This window comes from Erpetoichthys calabaricus, chromosome 18 (genome assembly GCF_900747795.2).
Source record: "Erpetoichthys calabaricus chromosome 18, fErpCal1.3, whole genome shotgun sequence".
Classification (NCBI taxonomy): Eukaryota; Metazoa; Chordata; class Cladistia; order Polypteriformes; family Polypteridae; genus Erpetoichthys; species Erpetoichthys calabaricus.
In genome coordinates, this window is record NC_041411.2 from 15,465,869 (window position 1) to 15,490,672 (window position 24,804).

The window sequence follows — 24,804 nt, forward strand, 5'->3', positions numbered from 1 at the left end:
CTGGGCAAACCAACTGAGGAAGCATGTACCAGAAATTAAAAGACCCATTGCCCTCAGAAATCCGCGAATCAGCAAAAAATCCGCGATATATATTTAAATATGCTTACATATAAAATCCGCGATGGAGTGAAGCCGCGAAAGGCGAAGCGCGATATAGCGAGGGATTACTGTATAAGTATACAAAATACAGGCTTTTAAATGGCCATTTGATTTACAATGTTCACCAACAAATCACCCAAATGAAAAAGTAATTACCCCCTCAGACACTCAATCAACTGATGTACCAAATTTAAAAGATAACAGGTTAAACAAGACTAGGCACACCCAAGCTTGATTGCTTCACTTCAGTTGAACCTTTCCAGTAATGTAAAAGTAGCTGAAAGGATTAAACAAGCAGCTCACCACTGCTCAATTAAAAGAAATTCTAGAAGATCAGAGAAAGGAAGTTATTGCAAAATATCAGCTGGGAAGGTGTTACAAAGCACTAAAACACTGCAACTCCAGCAAACCACCGTGATATCCATTTGCATATGGAGAAAACTTGGAATACTTGGAATGGTAAGTCTGCCTAGGAGAGGCCAGACTAGCAGCATTACTCCACAAGCACATAGAAACCTCTTCTGGGAATTCACAGAAGAACTCAGACAACCATCTAAAGGAACTGCAGGGCTCTATCATTTCAGTTAATGTCAGTGCTCATAGCTCCATCATTAGAAAGACACTGGGTAAAAATGTTATCCATGGAAGAATTGCAAGACAAAAACTCCTGCTTTAACAATAGGAATATAAAGGTTTGTTTAGCATTTGCCCAAAACACGGCAATTACCTCCAAAACGTTTGGGATAATGTTCTGTGGACTGAGGAGTCAAAAGTGGAACTTTTAGGAAGACAGCATCACGCCAACCTTCAAACATTCTGGTGGCAGTAGGATGGTGTTTGGATGCTTGGCTGTTCATGACCTGGGCAAATTGCCATAACTGAGGGTAGCATGAATTCAGCTCTCTACCAGAAAGAACTGAAAAAGAACGACCTGGCATCGGCCTGTGATGTTAAGCTCGAGTGCAATCGAGTTAGGCAGCAGGACAAGAGTCAGAAGCACAAGAGCAAATACACCTCTGGCTGGAAAAAGACTATCTAGGTCAGTCCTAAACCTTAAGACCTGACTTGAGCCCCATTGAGATGTTGTGGAAGGACTTTAAATGGGGAGTTCAGAGTTGAAAACCCTCCAATGTGACTGAATTGAAACCAGTCTGTAGAGAAAAGTGGGTCAGAATTTTTAAGGATTGATCTCCTGTTACGGAAAGCATTTGATTGCAGTTGTTGCGGCTAAAGGGTAAAAACAAACAAGTAGTATTTTTAGGGGGCAATTACTTTTTGACATGGCTGATATAGTTGTTGGTGAACTTATCAAAAGGCTATTTAATAGTTCAGTTCAAAAATGACAGCTCATAAAGAGGGAAACATTTGGGTGTGTTCAAAAATACAGTTTTAAGTCCAACACATATAAAGTAAGCAATAAAAAACAAAAAACATACACAGGAAAATAACCCCCCTGTGTGAAATGGCATGCTGATATCAACCCACAATGCATTTAGTAAAGCTCCTCGACTAAATAATCAGGAGCCTAACCCTGGCTCATAGTCACAACTCCTTATTTCCAGCTGATTGCTGAGTCACTACACTGCTCTTCAGCTGACTAGTTCAACTCTCACAAAATGCTCTTACATAGACCGATCAAGCCCAATCTCACCTACCTGGAAATTCAGAAAGCATGGTCCACAGCAGGTCCTTGTAGTCATTCTCTGTCAAGTATTTACATTCAAGGCCGCACCGTGGCTCCATTGTCCTTCTGCCTTTGGATGCTGCTAAAACACAAATCACTGATGATCCTTCCAGCTACCTACATGCTGGTCTGTTGTTATCCTCATGTGATTATCAGGTATGCATGGTGACTTGGCTGGCATTCATTTTATTAGAAATGATTCATTGGTCCCAGTTTTGACAGGATAAGGGATGGGTACATGAAAACAGTTGCAATGGAATACAAAGCTAATTGAAAAACACACTCTTTTGACTTCTGTATGAGCAATGACTTCTGGTTCAGATGAAGTCCACCATTTTATACAAACAGGCCTTTAAGACCAATTAACACACTACCTTTACATCACTTTTCAACACAATTGACCATTTTCACTTTTTCTAATGTTTTTATGGAATCTGCACTACAGGACATAACCTAACATTTCCAACTCTACTTAATGTAAATCAAGGCTGTAGGTAGAGGAGCCTCTTCCTGCAATTTCAGGCACAACACCAGCATATCACAGAGATCACTTGTGCACACATTCATGCTGGGCCATTTTAGAATTGCTACTGATCTTAATATAGAAGAACCCAGCCACAGGGGATGCACAAACAAGTGTGTTTCTTTGTGTTGGTCCCAAGCCCGGATAAATCGGGAAGGTAATGTCAGGAAGGGCATCTGGTGTAAAATTTTGCCAGGTCGATATGCGGACAACAATACAGATTCCCATACCGGATCAGTTGAGGCCCGGGTTAACAACGACCACCACCAGTACTGTTAACCAACAGAGTGCTGCCGGAAATTGGGCTACTGTTGGACGAAGAAGGAGAAGAAGAGGGGGGGAGACGTGTCTGTCGGCAGGGGGAGAAGAGGAAGGTAAAGAGAATGGAAGTGAGGGTACGAACTTTGATTGTTGGCAGTATGACTGGTAAAGGGAGAGGGTTAGCTGATGTGATGGAGAGAAAGAAGGTTGATATATTTTGCATGCAAGAGACCAGATGGTAGGGGAGTAAGGCCTGGTGGATCGGAGATGGATTCAAATTATTCTACCATGGTGATGGGAGGAGAAATGGGGAAGGAGTTATCCTGAAGGAACAGTATGTCAAAAGTGTTTTGGAGATGAAGAGTGCTGGACAGAGTAATGATTATGAAGCTGGAAATTGAAGGTTTCATGATGAATGTTGTTACTGCAAATGCACTGCAAGTTGGGTGTGTGATGGATGAGAAAGAAGATTTCTGGAATGAGTTGGATGAAGTGGTGGAGAGTGTACCCAAGGGAAAGAAAGTAAGGATTGGAGCAGATTTCAATGGACATGTTGGTGAAGATATAAAATATGTAAATATGACAGAGAAGAGAATGACTAACGAATACTATCCCTGTTGTGATCACTTCGAACCACTAGAGGTCAGCAGCATGCCAAACTCTCTCAGAAGGGCCCAGTCGAGATGGCACAACCCTACCATTCAAACTGACCTAATCCAATTTGTGGTCATGGCAGGATCAGATGCAATGCTGCAACCAGCACAGGATGGGGAGCAAATCTGTCACCTGGACCACTCATATTTACACAACACCCAGGTGTCCTGATGCTTAGGAATGCTTCCTTCTAGGAATAGATAATGACAGCCTCGAATGACAGGTCAGGAACCCACAGGGCGGAACCCTGGTTTTGTTTAAAACGTCTACTGTATGTGGGATGACAAAGGTTGTCTTCTGTTTATTGGTGGCTTTTACACTCTATGGTATATCACTGCTGCAATCTTCTATAAAATAACAAGAGGCTCATAAAAAAAACAACCAAGTGGAAGGAACTTTTTGGAGCTCAGTGCACAATAGATTATAGTATGTGCTGGCTGGAAGGCGATCCATTCCTTCACTGGCACTCTCCATTTGTTTATTGAGTCTGTTTATGCAGAGTGGGGTGCAAGGCTCGACTCCATGGCAGGAGTCCCTGGCTACCCACAGTTCAGTTCACGTCGCCTTATACACGTGTGTTTTGGTCTGTGACAGACTGGCCTTAAATCCGGGTTGGTGCTTTTCATGTGCCCAATAAAAAAGGATCATAAAACTGATAGTTAACTATTTATATACGAGTATAATCATTGTATTTTTTGATTATTAATATGTTGCATTTGCTCATCACTGCACATTTTCATCAGTGCTGGTGAAGTTATTTGCTTTCTGAATTTCACTAAGTTATTTGAAGTTTGCAGATTTATGTTCCTGCATTTTATCTGATCTGGGCACTCCTGCACGGCCCCATTTCTTGGCTGCACTGTCGGAGGACTTTGTACTCTGGAGAAGGAGTTCAGTTCCCTCTCACCATCAGGCGTTAGTCCACGGCAGCTTCAGCCATCACTCCCAGAAAGAGAACACAACTACAAACAGGTAAGTCCACCACTGATTTTGCTGTCATTTTAAAATGCTGCCGTTTGCTTTTGAACACCAGGACGATTACCAATAAGAGGATATTCACACCATCAGTGTAACTGGGTGAAAAACACAACGGTGCCATGTGGTTAGCGCCTAAAACCTCACACAGACTCTTCTCATGTCTGGTCTGGATTAAGAACAGAAGAAGCAGATCGGCTACAGGAAATGTATGTTTCAGCAGGTCTATCTTTGTGTTCATTATATAGTGCCTTTCACATCTGTTTATCTATTGATCTATTCTTTTTATTTACCTTTTTTTGTACTGTCAGCTAGTTTCAGTGGATGTAATTGAAGTGTAGACTTTCACCTTTAATTTCAGGAGTTTACCAAAAATACAGTATAAGCCATTTAAGAATGACAGACATTTTTATACATGGCTCAGGGGCTTAAAAGAATTTGGATGTTTGAATGAGAAGCTATTCCATAGCCAGGTGTGAGCAGGCCCCCCTTTATTTCATTAACTATTAAGCAGGTCTGCAGTTGATTTCAAGTGTGGAATTTGCATTTGGAAGCTGGCACTGTGGACTCTCTAAATGAGGTCCAAAGTGCTGTCTATGCATGCAAGTAATAACAGGCCATCACTAGGCAGAGAAAAGAAGACAAAGAATATGGAGAGACATCAGAAACACCAGGAGTGGTCACATCAATCATTTTGTACATTCTTAAGGAGAAGGAATGCACTTGTGAGCTCAGTAACACCAGAAGGCCTGGATAACCACAGAAGACAACTGTGCTGGATGATTGCAGAATTCTGTCCTTCGTGAAGACGATCCCCTTCACAACATTTAGCCAAACCAAGAACACTCTCCAGGACATAGGCCTATCATTGCCAAAGTCTACAATCAAGAAAAGACTTCATGAAAGTAAGGACAGAGGGTTTACCACAAGGTGCAAAACACTGGTTAACCTCAAGCATAGCAAGGACAGATTCGACTTTGCCAGAAAACATTTTTTAAAAGACTTTCCAGTTCTGGAAAAATTTTCTTTGGAGAAAGGAAGCTAAGTTCAATATAAACCAGAATGATAGATAGAGAAAAGTAGAGAGAAGAGAAGAAATGGCTCATGATCTGATGAATACCACATGGAGGCAGTAAATGTTTAATCAAATGATTCCACTACATAAAATATAACTTGACTGAGTGAATACTTAAGTTAATTTTGGAATTAACCATTTCTTTATTATGACGGGTCTGTCAACCATGCCTCCTGCACTCAGATGCCACAACATCAAACTTAATTTTGCTTTAGTGTGGCACAGTGGTAGTAAGGATACCGGGCCTCCCTCCGTGGAGTTTTCATTTTCTCCCCTTGTCTGCAGAGGTTTCCTCCCACAGTGCAAAATGATACAGGTTAAGTGGACTGGCGATGCTAAACTGACCCGTGTGTGTGTGTTCCCTCTGTGATGGGCTGGCACTATGCCTTGTACCTGATTCTTGCTGGGATAGGCACCAACGTCCCCACGACCCTGCTCTGGAAAAGCGGGTTTGGAAAATGGATGGATTTTCACCCTGTTCAATGCTGCTCATACCTGACGTTACTCCTTTATGGTCTCTGGGGAGAACAAAAGTGTACTGTAATGTATAATCGGCGCTTTGGTTCTTTCCAGTTAATTGACTGATGGTCTTCTTACGCTTTTTCCCGTTTTCATATACTATATATGTAATATAAATATATTATATTTATATATAAATATAAAATATATTCATATTTTCACATACGACAGATGTTTCTACATAGAGATCACCGAATGAAGCAGAGCTGCGCAGACCTGACTGGAAAATTGCAACAGCCAATGACCGCTAGAGGGGCGGGGCCTCGGTTAACGGTATACAAATATCCAGGATGTAACAAGTAAACGAAAAATCAAAGCGAATTGCCTCTGCAAAATAAAATCTCAGAATCTCTTACAGATTAGAAAGCATTGGGATTAAACATCGTAACAGCTATTGCCCCGGCTCTCCGTAAGAGAAGAAAGATTCCAGTTCTGCGTATAAACGACAAACTTCTTTTACAAAAAAGCATGATTTGATCTGATATGCTTTAAGCTGAAGCAGTCTGGGGACATACATCCGATAGTTACAAACTCACCAAATATTACAAAACACTACAGCTCATTGGTCGGGCGGCTTGCCGTCTGGTCGAAGTAGGCGTACAACGTAAGAGGGGGCATGGATCCTCTTGCACTTTCATTTTCGTATAAAGTCGTCCCGCAGTTGGACTGAGAAATAAGTTTTGGATCATTTAGAAGTGAGTACGGGTGGATGTGGGAATGGATCAAACTTGTCTTCGGTGTCGGTAGAAATCCTCAACACAGAAGATCATTTTGTTACTACAACAGAAGGTGTTTTTTTCATTAATTTGCAAAACACTTTCTTTCAGTTATAAAATGACGTATTCCGACTCGTTAAAGCAACGGTTCCAAACTGTACCGTTTCCTCTAATAACAGTATGAATTTCACTGTAGATGATGCTAAATTAAGAAGTATAAGTGAGTGCGGGTGTGGAAAGTTGGCCTGTGATGAACAGATGCCCAGCCCGGGCTTAGCTCTTACTTTACACCAAGTGCTGATTCTGTTATCGCCTTAAAATGGTATATTGCGTTAGAAACTGGGAAGATGGAACAATGGAAGCAAGTTTGACAGATGTGTGTTGGTTATCATGCCCTTATTTTGATCAAAATTCTTTTCACATAATTCATACAGCTAAAAGAAGTGTGTTTTTCTTTTTTAAATGGCCTATGTGAATTAATTGTATGAGTGTGCCCTGGCTGTGATTATCAGCCGCCTTGCTTGTAATTGCAGGACACACATCAGCTTTCTGTAAAACTTTACTGGAATTGGTGGATTCATGACATGGATCATACTGCTTTTTAACCATATCAACTGCTGCTTTCGTTCTGTTTATCATAACATTTACTTCCTTTCTGTTAGGCAAATTCTTCTTGTGTTACATTTGGTGGTACACTGTGTGCTTTGATTGCTTTTGAATATTGTAGGCAGTGGTCATTACCACATTTGCCTACTACCGATAGCAATGAGGATTCCATATTTTTAAATCCTTAGGTGTCTATTTCCCCATTATCTGCACCCATTTTGCCCAATTCAGGGGGACCAGTACCCACCAAAGCTGCATTTGGTGCGAAGAAGCCAAACTCACCTGTGCAAGGCTTTGTTATGTGGGAGGTAAGCCAAAGTACTTAAATGAAAAACACACACAGACACGGGGTGAACATACAGACTCCATGGATAACAGTCCAAGGACTCACAGACATGGCTATATTATGGACTGTGCGTTTGGTGTGTGTACATGTAATAGATACACAAGATGGAGTAGTAACCTGCCCAGGGCGGTAAGGAAAGGCTCCTTCTGCCTGCCACCATGAACTGGAATAAGTTTAACAATTTTATGGTATGGCATGTGTTTTGCCCTTTACTGCTGGGATAGACTGGCTTCCTAGACAGGAATGGATGGGGTCATAAAAGGATGGTAGTGTGATAGACTACTGTACCTATATTTTCAACGGTTTATCTGCATTTTTTGACATTTCCTTTACAATGCAGCTGTCACAATTTGTGCTCTCTACTCCTTGCTGTTTTTGTCTCTCTTCAGTGTGTGAGGATGCCTTGCTAATCCTCTTGTTATCTTGGCCATGTTACTGGCCCCTGCAGACACAGTAATATTTCTGCTGTTCATCTCATTCCCCACTAGGGTGTTAAGAGCTTAGCAGTGATTAGGGTGGAAAGTGCGTATCAGCAACTGCTGCCTCAACATTTCAGCCGGGACCTCACATCTGAAAGGACAGAACTCCAGGTGGTAAAGCCCTTCTGTTCAAAAGGCCAGCTGAGAAGGTGCAAGTGCTAGATGATTCTCAGATAACACCATTTTAGACAGCAAGCATTGCATACTTTCAAAAAAAAGACAGTGGTGTTGTCTGTGTTTTTATTTTATTTCTTCTAATATTTTTATCTCCTTTGTATCAGATATGCGTGTTGCAGTAATTGGTGCCGGGGTCATTGGGCTGTCGTCAGCACTGTGCATACATGACCGCTATCATTCTAAGGTGACCCCTCTGTCCATTGATGTGTATACGGACCGGTTCACTCCACTGACCACCAGTGATGGGGCAGCAGGACTATGGCAGCCTTATTTGCATGATAACGGCAATATGCAGGAAACGTGAGAATCTCTGTATCTATCATATAGTGCCTTTCATATCTAGCTATCTATCTATCTAAGGAGTACATCAGGTAAGCTGATTTGTTTTTCATTTGAATTCTCTGCTCTTGTTTATCATCTTTAAATGTGACAATATTAATACTGCTGTTGTATCTATCGTATGGCATGTTTTGCATCTAGCAGTGAATTATACAATGCCTATCATATCACTATATCTATTTATTATACTTTTTCCCGATTTTCTCTTGGAGTGATACTCTGGTTGCAGTATTTCCTCCTACCAGTTTCATGTTCAAAGATATTCTACTCACATATTTGCCTTAATACTTTACATGTTACTGTAGAATCAGTCTTTAGCCTCAGTACTTCACCTTTGTAAGAACTCCAGAAAGCTGAGGGATGCTCTTCTGCTGTGCCTTGGAATAGCTGGGAAAGAGTTTGAAAATGGACAAATAAATATTTAAGATTTGAGAATTTAAGTAAATATTTTAAAAAAAAAGTAATTAAAAAGTGCCTGATGTAAAAATGTCTGGCATTTAGTTTCTCTTCTGTCCGTATAATTGCTGTGCTTACTAGTATGGAGCATTGATTCATTTATTTCAAACAAGCAGAATTATAGTCTAAAAACAGGCAGAAGTCCGGATACATGGAACTGACAAACAGGAAGAAAATGTGTTGGCTAAAGGAGAATCTGGAACACGGGTTTAAAACAAAACATAAAAACTTGCATGACCAAGCGCCTTGTAAAAAGTTTTTATCTTCTTTACTTTTTTCCCATTCTGGTTTCTAGCAACTAAACATTAGAGGAGGGGCTAAGGGCAAGTGGGTGTGGTCAGCTGCAGTGGTAAATAAAAGGAGGTTTGTCACCATTCCATTTAACTCATACACATACAGGTACTCCTGCCAGCCTGGGTCAACTGGACCTCCTCTTTACACCTCACCACTAGGACCCCTGCAGTCAGGTCTGCCTCTGTAGCTGTCTGATTAATAATCCAACACTTCACCCCATTAAACTGAATTTACTGTCTCAGTAATGTTAAATTGGAGAAAGGAAAAAAAAGCAGTAACGGGATAAAATAGTAATAATTTATCAGCTTCCTGTACTCTGTTGAGTGCACTGCCTTTGCTACCCTCCTATAAAAAATAAAACAACCCTGTCCATGTTCAGACGTAGTCCTTCAAATAAGCTGGTGTTTTCCTCAGTCCAACAGGATATCTTTTAACTGCTGGAACAGTCTCTGCCCCGTCTCTGCTCTCCAACTGTAGGCCACTGGACCCTTCTTAAGGTTCTGGCATTGGAAAGGGATTAATGACTGGTTCGTCTTCTGCATGTTCTGTTCTCTGACCTTCATCTGCCATAGGGACCAAAAAGTCATCTTGCTTCACAGCCAGCTGTGCACTGGTTGGTTACGGCTGGGGCGGATGTGGTCCTGGTGTCATTTAGCCCATTTTCTGTCTGCTCTATTACTGCCTCACGTATAAAACGTTTCTCTGATGTCTGGAAATTCTGAATATAAACAGGATATCTCACTGAGCATGTCCTCTCCTTTGCAGGATTGTCATGGTGGCTCTTCATTTCACTTGTTTCTCTGCCACTGTTTTCCACCAGCCTCAGACTAAGTAAATCCAAATGTGTCTTTAGTTACCGCCTCATTAATAACTCAGCAGGAGTTAAGCCTGTGGTGTTGTCTTGCAGCATAACGGGAAACATGCTAGTCTAGTTTCAAGTGTCCCAGTTGTCAACTTCCTCAGGCTTTCTTTAACTGTCCAAACTGCTCCTTCTACTCTAGAATAGTACTCTAACCTATCTCTCTCATTCTTCCTAGGGCATGAAGCGGAAGCAGAAACGGACAATGGCCGATAGTGAGGTGAATCGCGTTGAAATTGTAGTCGAGGAACTCCAGGCACTCGATGAACAGATTCAGAAACTTCTGTCCAGACGAAGATACCTCAGAGATCTGAAGGCTCGGCTGTTGGATAAACCGTCCTCGCCATCTATTATCAGCGTAACATCAACCCCGCGTTGTGCCGCTCAAGTCACCTTCACCCCCGCGCCTCGTAGGAGCAACACCGATGATGACCTCGGTGTATTTCAGCAATGCAGGCGGGGGTTCAAGGCCAGAACACCTCCATCGGCACAGGCAAGCATCGTAACGCAGAACCGGTTTGACCCTCTAAGCGTCCCCAGTTCGCCTTCAGCTCCTAGTGATGTAATAGTGGTAGGTGATTCTATTGTTAGGAACTTCAATATCACTTGCCCTAATAGAAAATCTTTTGTTTCTTGTTTTCCCGGTGCTCGTGTCCGAGATGTGACGAGACGTGCGCCGGCGATCTACAAGAACAGGGCAGTTGGAGCCATTGTTTTACATGCTGGCGTAAACGACATAAGGCACCGACAGTCCGAGATCCTCAAGGCAGACTTCACTGCATTAATTAAAGACACAAAGGAGAGGACCCCATCGGCAAAGATCTTCATCTCGGGTCCACTCCCTCTCGTCAGACGATCAAACGAGTACTACAGTCGTCTGCTTGGTTTAAACAACTGGCTGCAGGCCTTCTGCAAGAATCAAGACATCGGGTTCATCAACAACTGGGACCTCTTTTGGGAAAGACCGCGTTTTTTCAAGTGAGATGGCCTGCATCCGAATAGCTTCGGCGCCCGGGTCCTCTCCGAAAACATATCCAAGGTAATTCGTTTATCTTGACTATCTATCTCTGCTTTTAACCCCTTCCGAAATGCCACTCCTGTGCTTGGTCATGATAATTGTTTAATACAATCTTCCATAAAAGTGCACAACATAAATACTGTAATAACCAATCTTAATGCACATAGAAAATCTAGGCAATACGGCATAAACACCAATAATTTAATTAAAGTTACTACTTTAGATGAACAATGTATTAAAACTATAAAAACATATCATAGATTAAACAAAAAATACACGCAGAGCGGCGCTAATAAAAATAACTTAATTCTTGTTCCATATATCAATAACGCACATAGTATTCATCTCTGCTCCTCCGAAACATTGAATATGGCACTATTAAATGTTAGAGCTTTAACTAACAAGACGTTTTTTATCAACGATCTTATTAGTGATAAAAAAATAGATTTTATTGCACTAAGTGAAACGTGGCTTAGCTCAGATGGCGCAGCTGTTTTAATCGAATCTGCGCCTCCGGATTACAGTTTTACTCGTGCTGATCGCCAAGGAAAGAGAGGTGGAGGGCTAGCAAACATTTACTCTAGCAGGTTAAAATGTAAAAATATCAGTTTTGGTAAATTCAAGTCTTTTGAGTATCTCGCCATTATTATTCAGGGAGATTCTCACGTTCTAGTATTATCCGTGTATAGACCTCCAAAATTCAACGCGTCTTTCTTTGAGGAATTCTCTGACTTGATGTCAATCTTAATTACGAACTATGACACACTCTTAATAGTCGGCGACTTTAATTTTCATATAGATAATCAATGTGACCAGAAAGTAAAAGAATTTATGAACCTCCTGGACTCTTTTGATTTGAGACAGCTCGTTAATCAGCCTACACATAAAGCAGGTCATACGTTAGACTTAGTAATTACTAAAGGACTAAAAGTTGATATAAAGCAGGTCATTGATACGGGTCTATCAGACCGTTTTCTTCTACTCTTTAATATAGAAATAATGATAGAAAACACTCATGAGAAGCATTTTGTTAAAAAACGCTTCTTTGACTCATCAGCAGCTTTAAAACTTTCAAACATTCTAACCAATCAGTCCGTTTATAGTGCCAACTATAATAGCGAGGAGAATGTAAACAGTAAGGTGGAAAGATTTAATACTAAAGTGAGGGCTGCTGTTGACTTAGTTGCACCTGAAAAGACAGTTAAAAAATCTTCTAGCATTGTTATACCATGGAAGACCCAAAGAGTGTCTGATTTAAAGAGAACATGCCGTAGAGCTGAGCGTAAATGGAGGAAAACTAAACTAACTATTGACTATGAAATATTAAAAGTTAAAATAACAGAATACAATAACACAGTCCGTCTTGAGAGGCGCTGCTATTTCTCTAAGATTATAAATAACAATGCTAGTAATCCCAGAGTCTTATTCTCAACAATTGATCGTCTGTTAAACCCAGGTAACTCAAAGGAATGCCTCCTAAGTACTTCCAGTAAAACCTGTGAGGCTATCGCTGTATTTTTCAATCAAAAAATTAATGATATTAGAAATAACATAGTATATCTCCCCCAACACTAAGGATCCTCCTAAACCCCAGTACCCCATAATAAACAAATTAAAGTCTTTCACTAGGATAGATTTACCTGATTTACATAAAATAATTTCTCAAATGAAACCCTCCACCTGTGCCCTTGACCCAATACCAACAAATTTTTTCAAAGAAGTATCGGGCGTGCTTAGTGACAATGTTCTTGACATAGTAAATTCGTCATTAGATACGGGGGTCTTCCCAGACTGTCTTAAGACTGCGGTAGTTAAACCCCTACTTAAGAAAAATAATCTCGATCCCTCTGCTCTTGAAAATTATAGACCCATCTCTAACCTGCCTTTCTTAAGTAAAATTCTAGAGAAGGCAGTCATTATACAGTTAAATGAGCACCTCAATAAACATGCTATTCTTGATAAATTTCAGTCAGGTTTTAGAACAAATCACAGCACAGAAACTGCACTCGTTAAAGTAGTAAATGACTTGTGGGTAAATGCAGACAGAGGCCATTTATCTGTTCTCATCCTCTTAGATCTGAGTGCCGCATTTGACACCATTGATCATAATATTCTTAAGAATCGCCTTAGTCAATGGGTGGGCCTCTCTGGCAGTGTCTTAAATTGGTTTGAATCCTACCTGGCAGGGAGAAAATTCTTTGTTAGTTGTGGTAATTATAACTCAAAGACACATGATATTCTATATGGTGTTCCACAAGGCTCTATCCTGGGTCCACTGCTCTTCTCAATCTACATGCTTCCATTAGGTCAGATTATCTCAGGGCACAACGTGAGCTACCACAGCTATGCTGATGACACACAGCTGTATTTATCAATAGCACCTGATGACCCCAAATCTCTTGATTCGCTAACACAATGTCTAACTTGTATCTCAGAATGGATGAATAGTAACTTTCTCAAATTAAATAAAGAAAAAAACGAAATCTTAGTGATTGGCAATAATGGATACAATGAGGCTATTAGAAATAAACTGGATGCATTAGGATTAAAAGTCAAATCGGAGGTAAAAAGCTTAAGGGTAATCGTTGATTGTAATCTGAATTTTAAATCGCATATTAATCAGATCACTAGAACAGTATTTTTTCACCTAAGAAACATAGCAAAAGTTAGACCTCTTATATCATCGAAAGATGCAGAGAAATTAGTTCATGCGTTTGTTTTCAGTCGGCTAGATTACTGTAACGCACTCCTCTCAGGACTACCCAAAAAAGACATCAATCGTTTGCAACTAGTGCAGAATGCAGCTGCTAGAATCCTTACCAGGAAAAGAAAATCCGAACACATTTCTCCAGTTTTGATGTCACTACACTGGTTACCTGTGCCATTCAGAATTGACTTTAAAATTCTGCTTATGGTTTATAAAGCTTTAAATAATCTCGCCCCGGCTTATATATCGGAATGTCTGACGTCTTATATTCCAAATCGTAACCTCAGATCCTCAACTGAGTGTCTCCTTAGAATTCCAAGAGCAAAACTTAAAAGAAGTGGTGAGGCGGCCTTCTGCTGTTATACACCTAAAATCTGGAATAGCCTGCCAGTAGGAATTCGCCAGGCTAATACAGTGGAGCACTTTAAAAAACTACTGAAAACACATTATTTTAACATGACCTTCTCATAACTTCACTGTAATTTAATCCTGATACTCTGTATATCCAATTCATTATAATAACTATTCATTCAAAATCTGTACTAACCCCTACTCTCTCTTCTGTTTCCTTTTCCGGTGTCCTGTTGGTGGTGGCGCACGCCACCACCATCTACCCAAAGCACCATGATATTCCAACAATGATGGATGGATTAAAAGCCAGAAGTCTGTATAACCATCAGCATCAAGTGACTCCGTGAAAAACCCGAACTACAAAGAGGACTATTTCATTTATGTTAGGTAGAATGCCCAAAGGGGACTGGGCGGTCTCGTGGCCTGGAACCCCTGCAGATGTTATTTTTTTCTCCAGCCTTCTGGAGTTTTTTTTTGTTTTTTCTGTCCACCCTGGCCATCGGACCTTACTCCTTTCTATGTTAATTAATGTTGTCTTATTTTAATTTCTTATTTTGTCTTTTATTTTTCTTCTCTTCATTATGTAAAGCACTTTGAGCTACTTTTTGTATGAAAATGTGCTATATAAATAAATGTTGTTGTTCTGCCAGGCCATTTGATGCCAGGTGATAAAGGGCTGATGTTACATTCATTAAAAAAAAATGATTCATATTGGCACTGACAAAACAGCTTCCATTGTCTGTTAATACAACTCTTGGTAAGCGATGTGTGACAAAAATGCTTCATAACCTTTCCATAGTGGCCACTGATGTGATGGATTGCATTGGGTGGGCAGCTATCCATTTTGAATGTCTATCTACGCCAGGGGTAGGCAACGTCGGTACTGGAGGGCTGCAGTGGCTGCAGGTTTTCACTTCAATCCAGTTGCTTAATTACAGGACAATCTTTGCCAATCTCTGATCTTATTTAATTTTATGGGTTGTTAGTCTGCAATGTAATGTTATATCATAGACTTTTTTGTTTCCAAGGAAATCATCCTAAAATAGATCTTTTTCAGTCTGTCACATTTTTCTCTTAAGTGTTTTATTAAACCAAATGGTGCATGATGATTCCACACAATGGAAACAAGATAGTTGGAGAACTGCTGGCACCTTTGTCATTTGTATCTTATTGCTAATAAGGAGCCATTAAAACACTGAATGCAGCTGTTTAAGACTGAAATAAGCAATTAACAATAGGGAACCTTAACAAGCGAGACCACTAAAATGAAGCATCAAAATGTCACGTGAGTAATAATTGCTTCATCAGCAGAAATTGAGTTCTCATTAAGAAACTGGAGGAAGAACAAAAACCTGCAGCCACTGAGGCCCTCCAGGGCCAAATCTGCCCACCCCTGGTCTACACAAATCAATAGTATTTTAAAAATCCATATGAGGATGAGCCCATGGCTGTTCAGGCCACTCTCATGGATGAAGGTAAAATCTGATTTTCTTGATATCTGGTGCATTCACGGATGGCAAGCTCTATTTCTTTATCCATATTTGGCCACCAGAAGTGTGAGCCAGTGCTTTGATATGATAGATATCTGGGTGTGCTTCATGTAGTTCTTTTATTAATGTCTTCCTACCCTGTGGAGGTATTACAGCCCAGTTCCCCCATACTATACAGCCATCCACCACACTCAACTCGGCTTTTCTGTGAACAAACGGTTGCCAAGATGGCTCCACTGGTTTACTTGACCAGTTCCCTTTTAGAACCCATTGAAGCACCTATGACAATATAGAGTCTCATCATGTCCATGTCTTTATCTGACTCCCCCCAAGTGTGCTGTTCATGTACTCCAACAGCCTGATGACCTCCTCAGTTTGTGGGGTTTCTTCAGTCTCTCCACATTGTGGCAGAGCATCAGCATTAGCAGGTTGTGTTCCTTCTTTATACATTAAAGTATATTCATAAGAAGCTAGAATCAATGCCCAGTGCTGAATGGGTGCTACTGCCAACTGTGAGACCCCCTTGTGTTCACCAAACAGTCCTTATTCAGGCCAAAAATGATGGCTAATGCTTCTTTTTTACGGTTGTGAATAACCCTGCTCAGATTTAGTCAGCATACCAGACATATAACCAATGGGTCTTTCTGTTCCAAACCCCCACAATGCAAGACAAGACTGCCCCCAAAGCATATGGCGAGGCATTCCAAGACAGGTACACTACAGGTCCTTCCCCTCATCAAAAACAACTAATAACTGGTCAGACTGTAATGCTTCCTTGGCTTTCTGAAAAGCCTTCTGTTCCACTGCTGTACAACACCACTGTTCCCTTGTCTAACAGTTGATGTAAGGGTTCCAATGTAATGGCCATATTTGGTAAAAATCTATGATAATAATTAACACAAAAAATGCTTTAAGCTGTGTCTGGTTACCAGGTTGGGCTGCTACTTTAACAGACACTGGGTAAGAGGAGCTAAATGATGTCATCATCTCAGTGCTAATGCATTCTAGCTACACCCAATCACAAGCCCTGGCTGGTATGAAGAGGAGGAGGAGGAGCTTAAAGTGGTCTTACCTGATTAAGTCTTTGGAGAATGTCTGTATTTCCGCTCATCACAGCAGTTAATTCTGTCACACAAAAAAAGGAGAAACTGTAGTGATGACTTTTTTTTGATTTAGCAAATGGAACAAAGAGACATTTGATTACCTTCTAAGCCTCATCAACTCTCCGGATTCCATCCAAATGGGAATCTTCACTCAGTCTGGATATAGTCTGTTTACAGAGCCTATGCCGGTAATTATTTTTGGGGTTGTCCACCATCTCTCTGTGTGCCCCTTGGCACCATTTATTGGCATTTTCTTTCTTTCACAGGAACCCTCTTGGAAGGACATTGTGCTTGGCTTCCGGCACCTTACCCCTCAAGAGATGAAGATGTTCCGATTATAAGTACGTGAAGAACGTCTGTTCGCCATGACAGGTTCTTAAATGACACGAGACTCGTGTCCTGGAGGACTGCCATTGAACCCCTATCTGCCCTTGACTGCTCCTAGTCCGGTTACTGCTATGGCACAGTTTTCATTATAAACGATGTTCATGTTTGTGACTGGGCCATTTTATTGTTGGCTGTGACTGGCGGAGGTTAAGAGAACTGCACAAAACATACACAGAACTGCCCCCACAAACCTAATGTCACTGCCATTTTGCAGGCTGAAGTAATCTTCTTTCCCCCTCAAATTGAAAGACAAGAAATGCTATGCCATCCACAAAACAATATAAGAAAAGTGCTTATTGGTGAATTATAAAGTATTCTAAAAACATAAAGCAACAAATGTTAAGAATGGTGACCAAGGGATCATTGTGGAGTCTGCACCTAATCCCCATGTCCATGTGAGTGGTCTCATGGAGCTCCCACTGACTGCAGACTGGCTAGCCACAAGAGTGTATACATCATGAGGTTGTGCCCCATGTTGCTGAGATTGGCTCCAGCCCCCCCTAATTGAAGCTTTTAAAAATAGGGAGGTACTAACAATAAATACAAAATCACAGAGCTCCCCACAGCCCAGTGCCAAACTGTATTTTGTGTCCCCCCACCCCCCACCAATGCACTTACTACCATAGCTGTCTCCTGTGTTCCCTTTGTAATTTTTGTTGTATTATTTCTGTTTTTACACCTCGGAATAATTTTATACTTTAAACTTTGCCCTACCTTTCTAATTCAAATGGGCACTTAACTGGAAAGCCTGTTTTTAAGTAACTGCCCTTTTTGATCAGGTTAAGTAGGCACGGAGGCCCTCACCTTTATGTCAGTCCTGCAAGCTGCTGGGTTCATCTTTTATGTAAGCTAACAGAACATTCTACAAGCATACATCCATCCATTTTCCAAACTTGCTTTATCCTGAGCGGGGCCAATGGAAGCTGCAGGCTATCTCAGTAAGCATAAGGCAGAATAATTAAATTTAGGACACTGGGCTGCTGAAGCCTTTTCCTGCAGCATTGAGCATAAGGCAGGAACAAACCTTGGTCAGGTCGTCATTTCATCAGTCCTTAATAATGAGTTGAATCCATCCTGTCCATCCAAAGACATGCCAAAAGACTGACCAGCAATGCTAAACTCTTTTCTTATAATGTGCTAGCATGCCATCCAGAATAAAAGGCCCTACCACCACAACCAGGACAAAGCAAATGCAGTCAACAGAAAATGGGCAGGCAAGATGGAGATCCTTGCATCGCAACCAGCAGTTATTTGATCACACCAGGCCAATTTTATAATTTATATATTTTTTTGTTTTACATATCCCACAAATTACCAATTTAGAATCAATGTCACACTGATATCTACAGTGATTTTGTAGGTGTAGGTATAAATATGTAAATTAATTTACATTTCTCTTCTTTTTTCACAGCTGTGGTTGGTTCAACACTACCCTTATGATAGAAGGAAAGAGTTACTTGCCATGGCTCATGGACAGGTCAGTTTGCACTGTTTCATCGCCTTCCTTCCTTCCTTCTTGCACAAAGCATGGTGGTGCATCTGGACGGAGAGGCTTTGTACCTTCCTCAATGTTTCGTTGGTTATTTAACTGTTCTTTTAATTTGGCTATGGATCCCTTGTGCAAAACGTTCATACAGTCGCACAGAGTTGCTTAATACTGGACAAAGCTGTGAACATATTTATTCAATTATTTTAACTCCAGTAGCATCCAGACGGAGATAGCCCGAATACTGGTGGCTCCCTGGATTACCATCCTGCCGAGGTGGAGTCAGAGGCGGCGTCGGTAAAGGAAGCAGAAGCAGGGACAGTGTGTGGGTGTATGGGACTGGCTATGTACCAGATCATTGCTGCCGAGCATCTTTCTATCAAATCTTCCAACTGTATTCCAGATTTTTACCAACACGTGCAGTGCACCAGCAGGGGATCAAACACCCTGGATAAATTGTATACTAACGTTAAAGACTCCTACAAAGCCCTCCTTACCCCACCCCTTGGACACTCTGACCATTTTTCATTATTTGTGTTGCCTGCATACAAGACCTCTTATCCGCAGAAACACAACTGCCACAAAGACAGTGAAAATATGGCCTGAGAAGCCATATAACAACTCCAGGACTGTTTGAAATGCACACAGTGGGAAATGTTTGCTCAGTAGGCTGTATGGGGCACGGGCCAGCCACTAGGGTCCTCAGCAATGAGAATCATGTGAGCTGGATCACCATTGGGGAATTGTACTGTTTGTCCGTAGTGCCATACCTGACGCTCCTTCACAATGCAGGTAATGTGCCTCATTCAGGTGTCCGTGAGCAACTGCTCATTAGACACAAAGTCAAACCAGCGGTACCCAAGGATTCTCCACAGAAACACAGTACTGAAGGAGTCCAGTCTTCATCTCAGGTCACTGGATAGCGTCCATGTCTCTCAGCCATATAGCAAAACAGGAAGCACCAGGACTCTAAAGACTTGGCAAGTCCTCGATATTCATGAATGGGGCATGAAACACACAATAGCATGTAAACGAAAAAATGTAAGACCAGATTTATGACGAATTGACACTGAACCATTAGTCAAATCATGCAAATTTGTGAATTGGTCATCAGACATTGAGACAGAGTAAGACTGAACTGCCGTGATATGCCTGCCAAGTTCGGTTATGTGAAGCTTTAGCATGCCAAAAAGGTAATGGGTTACTATTGACTTACAGGACACCATAATAGAACAAAAAATAATGATTTTGAAATAAATTGTGTGTCTAAAATCGCATTAACTCCAGTCACACATTTCCTTATTTTTTTAGGCTCACTGAACGAGGCGTACAATTTCACCAAAAGAAGATCGAGTCCTTCAGGGAGGTGAGTGGTTAAAATGTATGAACTCTGCATGCTATACAGTAATTAAAAAGTTAATTTAAAAATGTAAATTTAATTTTGAAGAAGATTACAGAACATTGGATGGATAGGTGTCATGGCCCTGCTGTGCATCAGACTTGAATTGTCATTTCGGTTCTGCCCTAACATCATCTCTTTTGAACCCTGGGCTTATGGTATTAAAAGGCCACATACAGGAAGCAGAGAGCAGCCATGAATGTTTATGTGAGCCCAACAGGGGGAATGGCTATCTGGAAAGGTGGTGCCAAATATTCTAGTGAAATGCCTGAATGGAAGCTGTTAGTGTTTATTAAGTACCAAAAGAAATTTGACAAACGAGAGGAGACCATTCAGCCCATCAAGCTCGTTTGTTTAGCTAAAAGATAAGCTGTCTCAATATCACATCGAGATCCATCTTAAAGCTTGTCAAGGTTTCTGCTTCATGTCTTGGTAGTTTGTTCCAGATTCCAATGAGACATGCTTCATGGTTTCAGTCCTTAATGCACTTCCCCTTAATCTCCACTGGTGTCGAGTACTTGATTCACTGTTCATAATCCTAGAAACAGAAGCCTGTATTTCACCATTTATCAAGCCTTTCTTGCTGTATTTAAAGTATTGGAATGAATGTGGTGGAACAGCCCAACGGTTAATACAACTGCCACCTCCCCAGCGTCGAGACAGAGTGCCACTTGCATGTTCTGCCCATGTTTGCATGGTTTACTCCAGTCTTATTCACATGTCTCAAAGAGTGTGTGTCTGGTTATCTGACTGTGGCGAACAGGCCCGTGGTGAATGATCAGTGCCAGGGTTGCTTCCTCAGAGTGGGACAAACGATTCCTTGCTGGTGACAGATGGAACATTAGAAGGAAGTCTTAACCAATTTTATTTTGCTTTTCTCTTTTCAGGGGTATTGATTGTTCTGGCTATGACCCTAATTCTGTCCTCTCTTTTCTTTGTTTTTGGTGTAGCTGGCGGACCACGGAGTGGATGTCATTCTCAACTGTACTGGAGTGAGAGCCGGTGAGCTGCAGCCAGACCCTCTGCTGACACCAGGACAAGGACAGATCCTAAGGGCAGGTGTTTTCTTTACTAATTTCTTCTCTTCCATTCACTTCACTTTGATGTTCAGCAGTGGTGCCCAGGTGTGTATAAGACCTAGTGAAGACTAAACCCAGTGGTTACTGGCTCACCTGTAGCAGTTCGATGGCCACAGTGATGTTGAAGCACACTGGGGCAAAACTGAATTTCTGTTTGCAAGTTTACACAAGACAAAGGAGTTGTAAAACAGAAACAGTTACCAGATGACAGAAAATGGCTCATGATTGACTATTTTTGAAATTTGTTGCAGGTGGACGCACCTTGGTTAAAACATTTCATCACAACCCACAATCCTAAAAGTGGCAAATATTGTTCAGCCTACATCATTCCAGGGTAAGACATGATGGAGTGCAGAAGGTACCTGAAACTCTTCAAAGAATTCCCACTGCTTTCCATCTGAACCTACCACTACAATGTCACAGTGGCTGCCCATGCTGTCTTGTCAATTAGCACGTTTTGGGTGCCTGGGTAGCACTATATTGGTAATGACAATGCTGTACATTTCCCAGAACAAAATTTATGAGATACTGTATGTCTTGTAAGACATTATCAACTGATCCCTCAAGCCAATACAAAGCCATTAAGACAAATGTACAGAAAACAAAACAGCTTAATATAATAAAAAATATAAATCACAGAATTATACAGGGAATTGGCGAGAGTATATATAATATAAAGAAAAAGACAATGAACCTACCTAAAAAACTGGTATGGTGGCTGGTTTTCTTTCCTACATCTGTCTCTTTTTCTCTCCTCCTGTCTTTTCTCCATTTCTGGGATTCTCTTCTTCATGACTTTCCTACACGCAGTTCTCCCGACTTGAAGCTCACAGGTAAAGCAGCCAGGGGGGTCAGTTAAGTCCAAGACAGGAACTTAAGAGATCATTTCAGGGAGCAGGAATGGCCTGGGGCACTCCTGGAGATCATATATTTGAAGCCTAGCAGCCCTAAACATCCTTCTTGAATCCCAATTTTTTCCTGAAGTTTAGACCACCTCTTGGAAACATTTGAAATCTAGTAATAATTAGATATTCATCTGTCAACTTCAAGAACTCGCATGCCGCTTGCTGTGATCCCTCCAAGTCTCTCATTCATATTTATGCCCCAGGATAATTATCTTTAGGCACCCTTCAATTGTAGTCCCCCTTGTTGGTGGTCTAATATTGCCAATGCATAATCTACCAAAGCTTTTTATTGCCAAGCTCTCACCCTCCATGATAAGTAACAACTTGAAAATGAGGACCCTACTAGCCTGCCATCACACGTGTACGTAATCTTAATGAGGTGTATGCCACCAAAAAGCAGAAGAATGTCAAAAAGTACAAGTACAACTATCTTATTAATCCAAAAACACATATAATGGAGGGTTTTTTACCGAATATGAAGAGCACAAAATATGAAATAAAACCAAACAGAAGTTTCCCGGAGGCCACATGAGGTTCATTTAGTGACTATACAGTAAGTAGGGAGGCTGTTCCCAGTTCCATTTTGTGAATACTTGCCCCTCAGCCTAGAAACTTTTTGGACCACCAACATGGTGCTACATTTAAACCCTTGGGGTTTCATACAGGGTCGGGAATGTCCCTTGATAGCCCTTAAGTTGTTCCACCAATGTTCACAATTCCCCGTTAAAGTGTCTGGCACACTTGATAACCTAAACAGACAACAGGGTGCCCGTTCGCTCTGGAATTACTGCCAACTACTGGTTGGGAGAAAAGTCATATAGTAGTTTGTTAGTTTCTCATGACTAGTCTCTCATTTTGATGTGTTGATTCCATCAGGTGCACTTTTAAACAAATAGGACTTCCTCTTTTTACCCAGTACCCACAAAGGCTTTCCAGGCAACAGTGTGGATCTCTTCCTGTATCATGTACATGTTTCCATCCCCGGAAATGACCTAAAACAATTAAATTGTGCCATATTCATTTTTAAAGGTTCTTTAAAGCCCATTGTGTGAATCAGCTTGTTTGATGTCACCTAATTGAGGTAGGAGTTAATAGGTGGGGATGGCCACTCAACATTTAGGGGAACACAGCTTCCCCAAGACAGGCCATTTGACTTAGGTGGGTTACCACCTAGAAGGTCGCAGTACTGGCAGCTCGTAACAGATAGGACCATATTTGCTCCTGATGTATCTCTTTGTATGGTCATCTCTTCATAGAAGTCGCTCAGTGACTGTCGGAGGCATTTTTCAAGCGGGAAACTGGAGTGAAGCCAACAACTCTGAGGATCACAGGCAAATCTGGGAGGAAGGATGCCGCTTGGCGCCCAGCCTGAAGGTTAGTTGTAGGAAACTCTTTATTATTCCTCCTTCATACTGAAGTCAGTGGTGCTTAGGAGGTTGACATATAATGAATTTTAACAGCAAGCTAAAGATAAAGAGCAACTGCTGTGCTCTACCTCCAAGATGTAGAAGGTCACTTTAATATCTGTGACCCCCAGCAACCCTGTACAGTATAGCCAGAATTGTATAGCAGTATGCATTATTTATTCAGCCATGGATTTTCTGGTGTACTTCTGGCCAGGACAGAGCCTGTTTGTCATTGGCACTGGACACATGGCAGGAACCTTCAGTCAATGGGCACAAGGGTGCACATCGGCTTGGGTTAGAACTGCCAATTAATCCAGGATCACCGTCATACTTGCCAAAGACTACATAGAAATAAAGTGGAAAAATTTGCCATTGTGCATTGTTTGAATTACTGAGACAGATATATATATATATATATATATATATATATATATATATATATATATATATATATATATATATATAATTTGCAGTTGGAGATCCACGAAGGGAGAAAAAACTAATCACGTATCATAAAATAGTTTTATTCCTGAGCTTTCAACCCCTATCAGGGGTGCAAATATGCAAACCGTATCACAGACCTTCTCTTCCATATATATATATATATATATATACAGTATATATATATATATATATGAATATGTATATATATGAATTTAAAAACAAAGTCACCACCCCCCTTCAATTCTATGGTCTTATATATCAGAAAGAAACTCAATGATTATGTAGTCCTAAAATGAGATAAAGTTAACAATTAATGTATTTTTCTGTGTTGTGATTTATTCCAAAAAAACTTAATGTGACATGCAGGAGCCACTTGAGCTTGTCAAGCTCCTTCATAGGTTTAGCCGCAATAACAAATTCATCTTTTGGGGTCTCTCGGTTGTTTTTGGTGTCATTTTGTCCCACTCCTTCTTTTCAGTGGCGCTTTGGCTTATCGCTGTTGGTGGCATTTGTGTATTTCTGAAATTGCACATTTCGTCCATCATAACTATACTGGGTGCAAAGGAGGAACCAACCCTTGACAGCAGCCAGGCATATCAGATGTTCTTGCACTCAGTTATATAGCAACAGTCTAGTGATGCTAAATCATTTGCCATTTACATATTAGGAAAATATAGGTGCTCTGAGACAAGCCTTGCGGCCATATGCACATCACACAGTTACCAGAATAGGAATAAAGGTCAGTATTTTGTATTTTTGTCCCACACACTTTTGAAAACCAGTGCTGGTTCTGGCTTTTCTTCTGCAATACGCAAAACAGAAAATGTTGTGCCCAAACCATGGAGTCTTGAAGGCAGTAGTTCTATATATTTTTGCATGAAAGAGCAGGTATTTTTGGGGTATTTGTGCACTCTTTGGGCTTTTGCACAAGTCATACATTAATATCAGATCAAAGAGCTTCCCCATG

General features: G+C 41.0%; 2 protein-coding genes across 7 annotated transcripts in view; both read left to right on the plus strand.

Moving 5' to 3' along the window:
• The window catches only part of LOC114668908 (D-amino-acid oxidase-like), a 54,637-nt gene that overhangs the window by 17,601 nt on the left and 12,232 nt on the right, over nt 1-24,804 (plus strand). For 2 of the 6 annotated variants that reach the window (XM_051921327.1, XM_051921324.1), the window contains exon 9: nt 23,244-23,361. The exons of 3 other annotated variants lie outside the window; for them this stretch is intronic. In XM_051921327.1, the coding sequence (XP_051777287.1) occupies nt 23,244-23,361 (118 nt within the window). Of the gene's footprint in view, nt 1-18,529; nt 18,596-19,915; nt 19,971-20,953; nt 21,059-21,333; nt 21,417-23,243; nt 23,362-24,804 lie in introns of all 6 variants that reach the window. One more of the 6 variants, XM_051921325.1, reaches the window with a different exon arrangement.
• LOC127526264 (uncharacterized) lies at nt 8,350-14,792 on the plus strand. Its single transcript, XM_051921331.1, has 2 exons — nt 8,350-8,485; nt 10,241-14,792. Exon 2 carries the CDS (start codon nt 10,244-10,246, stop codon nt 11,042-11,044), a length of 801 nt encoding a protein of 266 aa, XP_051777291.1. The 5' UTR covers nt 8,350-8,485; nt 10,241-10,243; the 3' UTR covers nt 11,045-14,792.

Coding starts and splice junctions, on each gene's coding strand:
- LOC127526264 (XM_051921331.1), top strand. CDS start 10,244: ATGAAGCGGAAGCAGAAACGGACAATGGCCGATAGTGAGGTGAATCGC.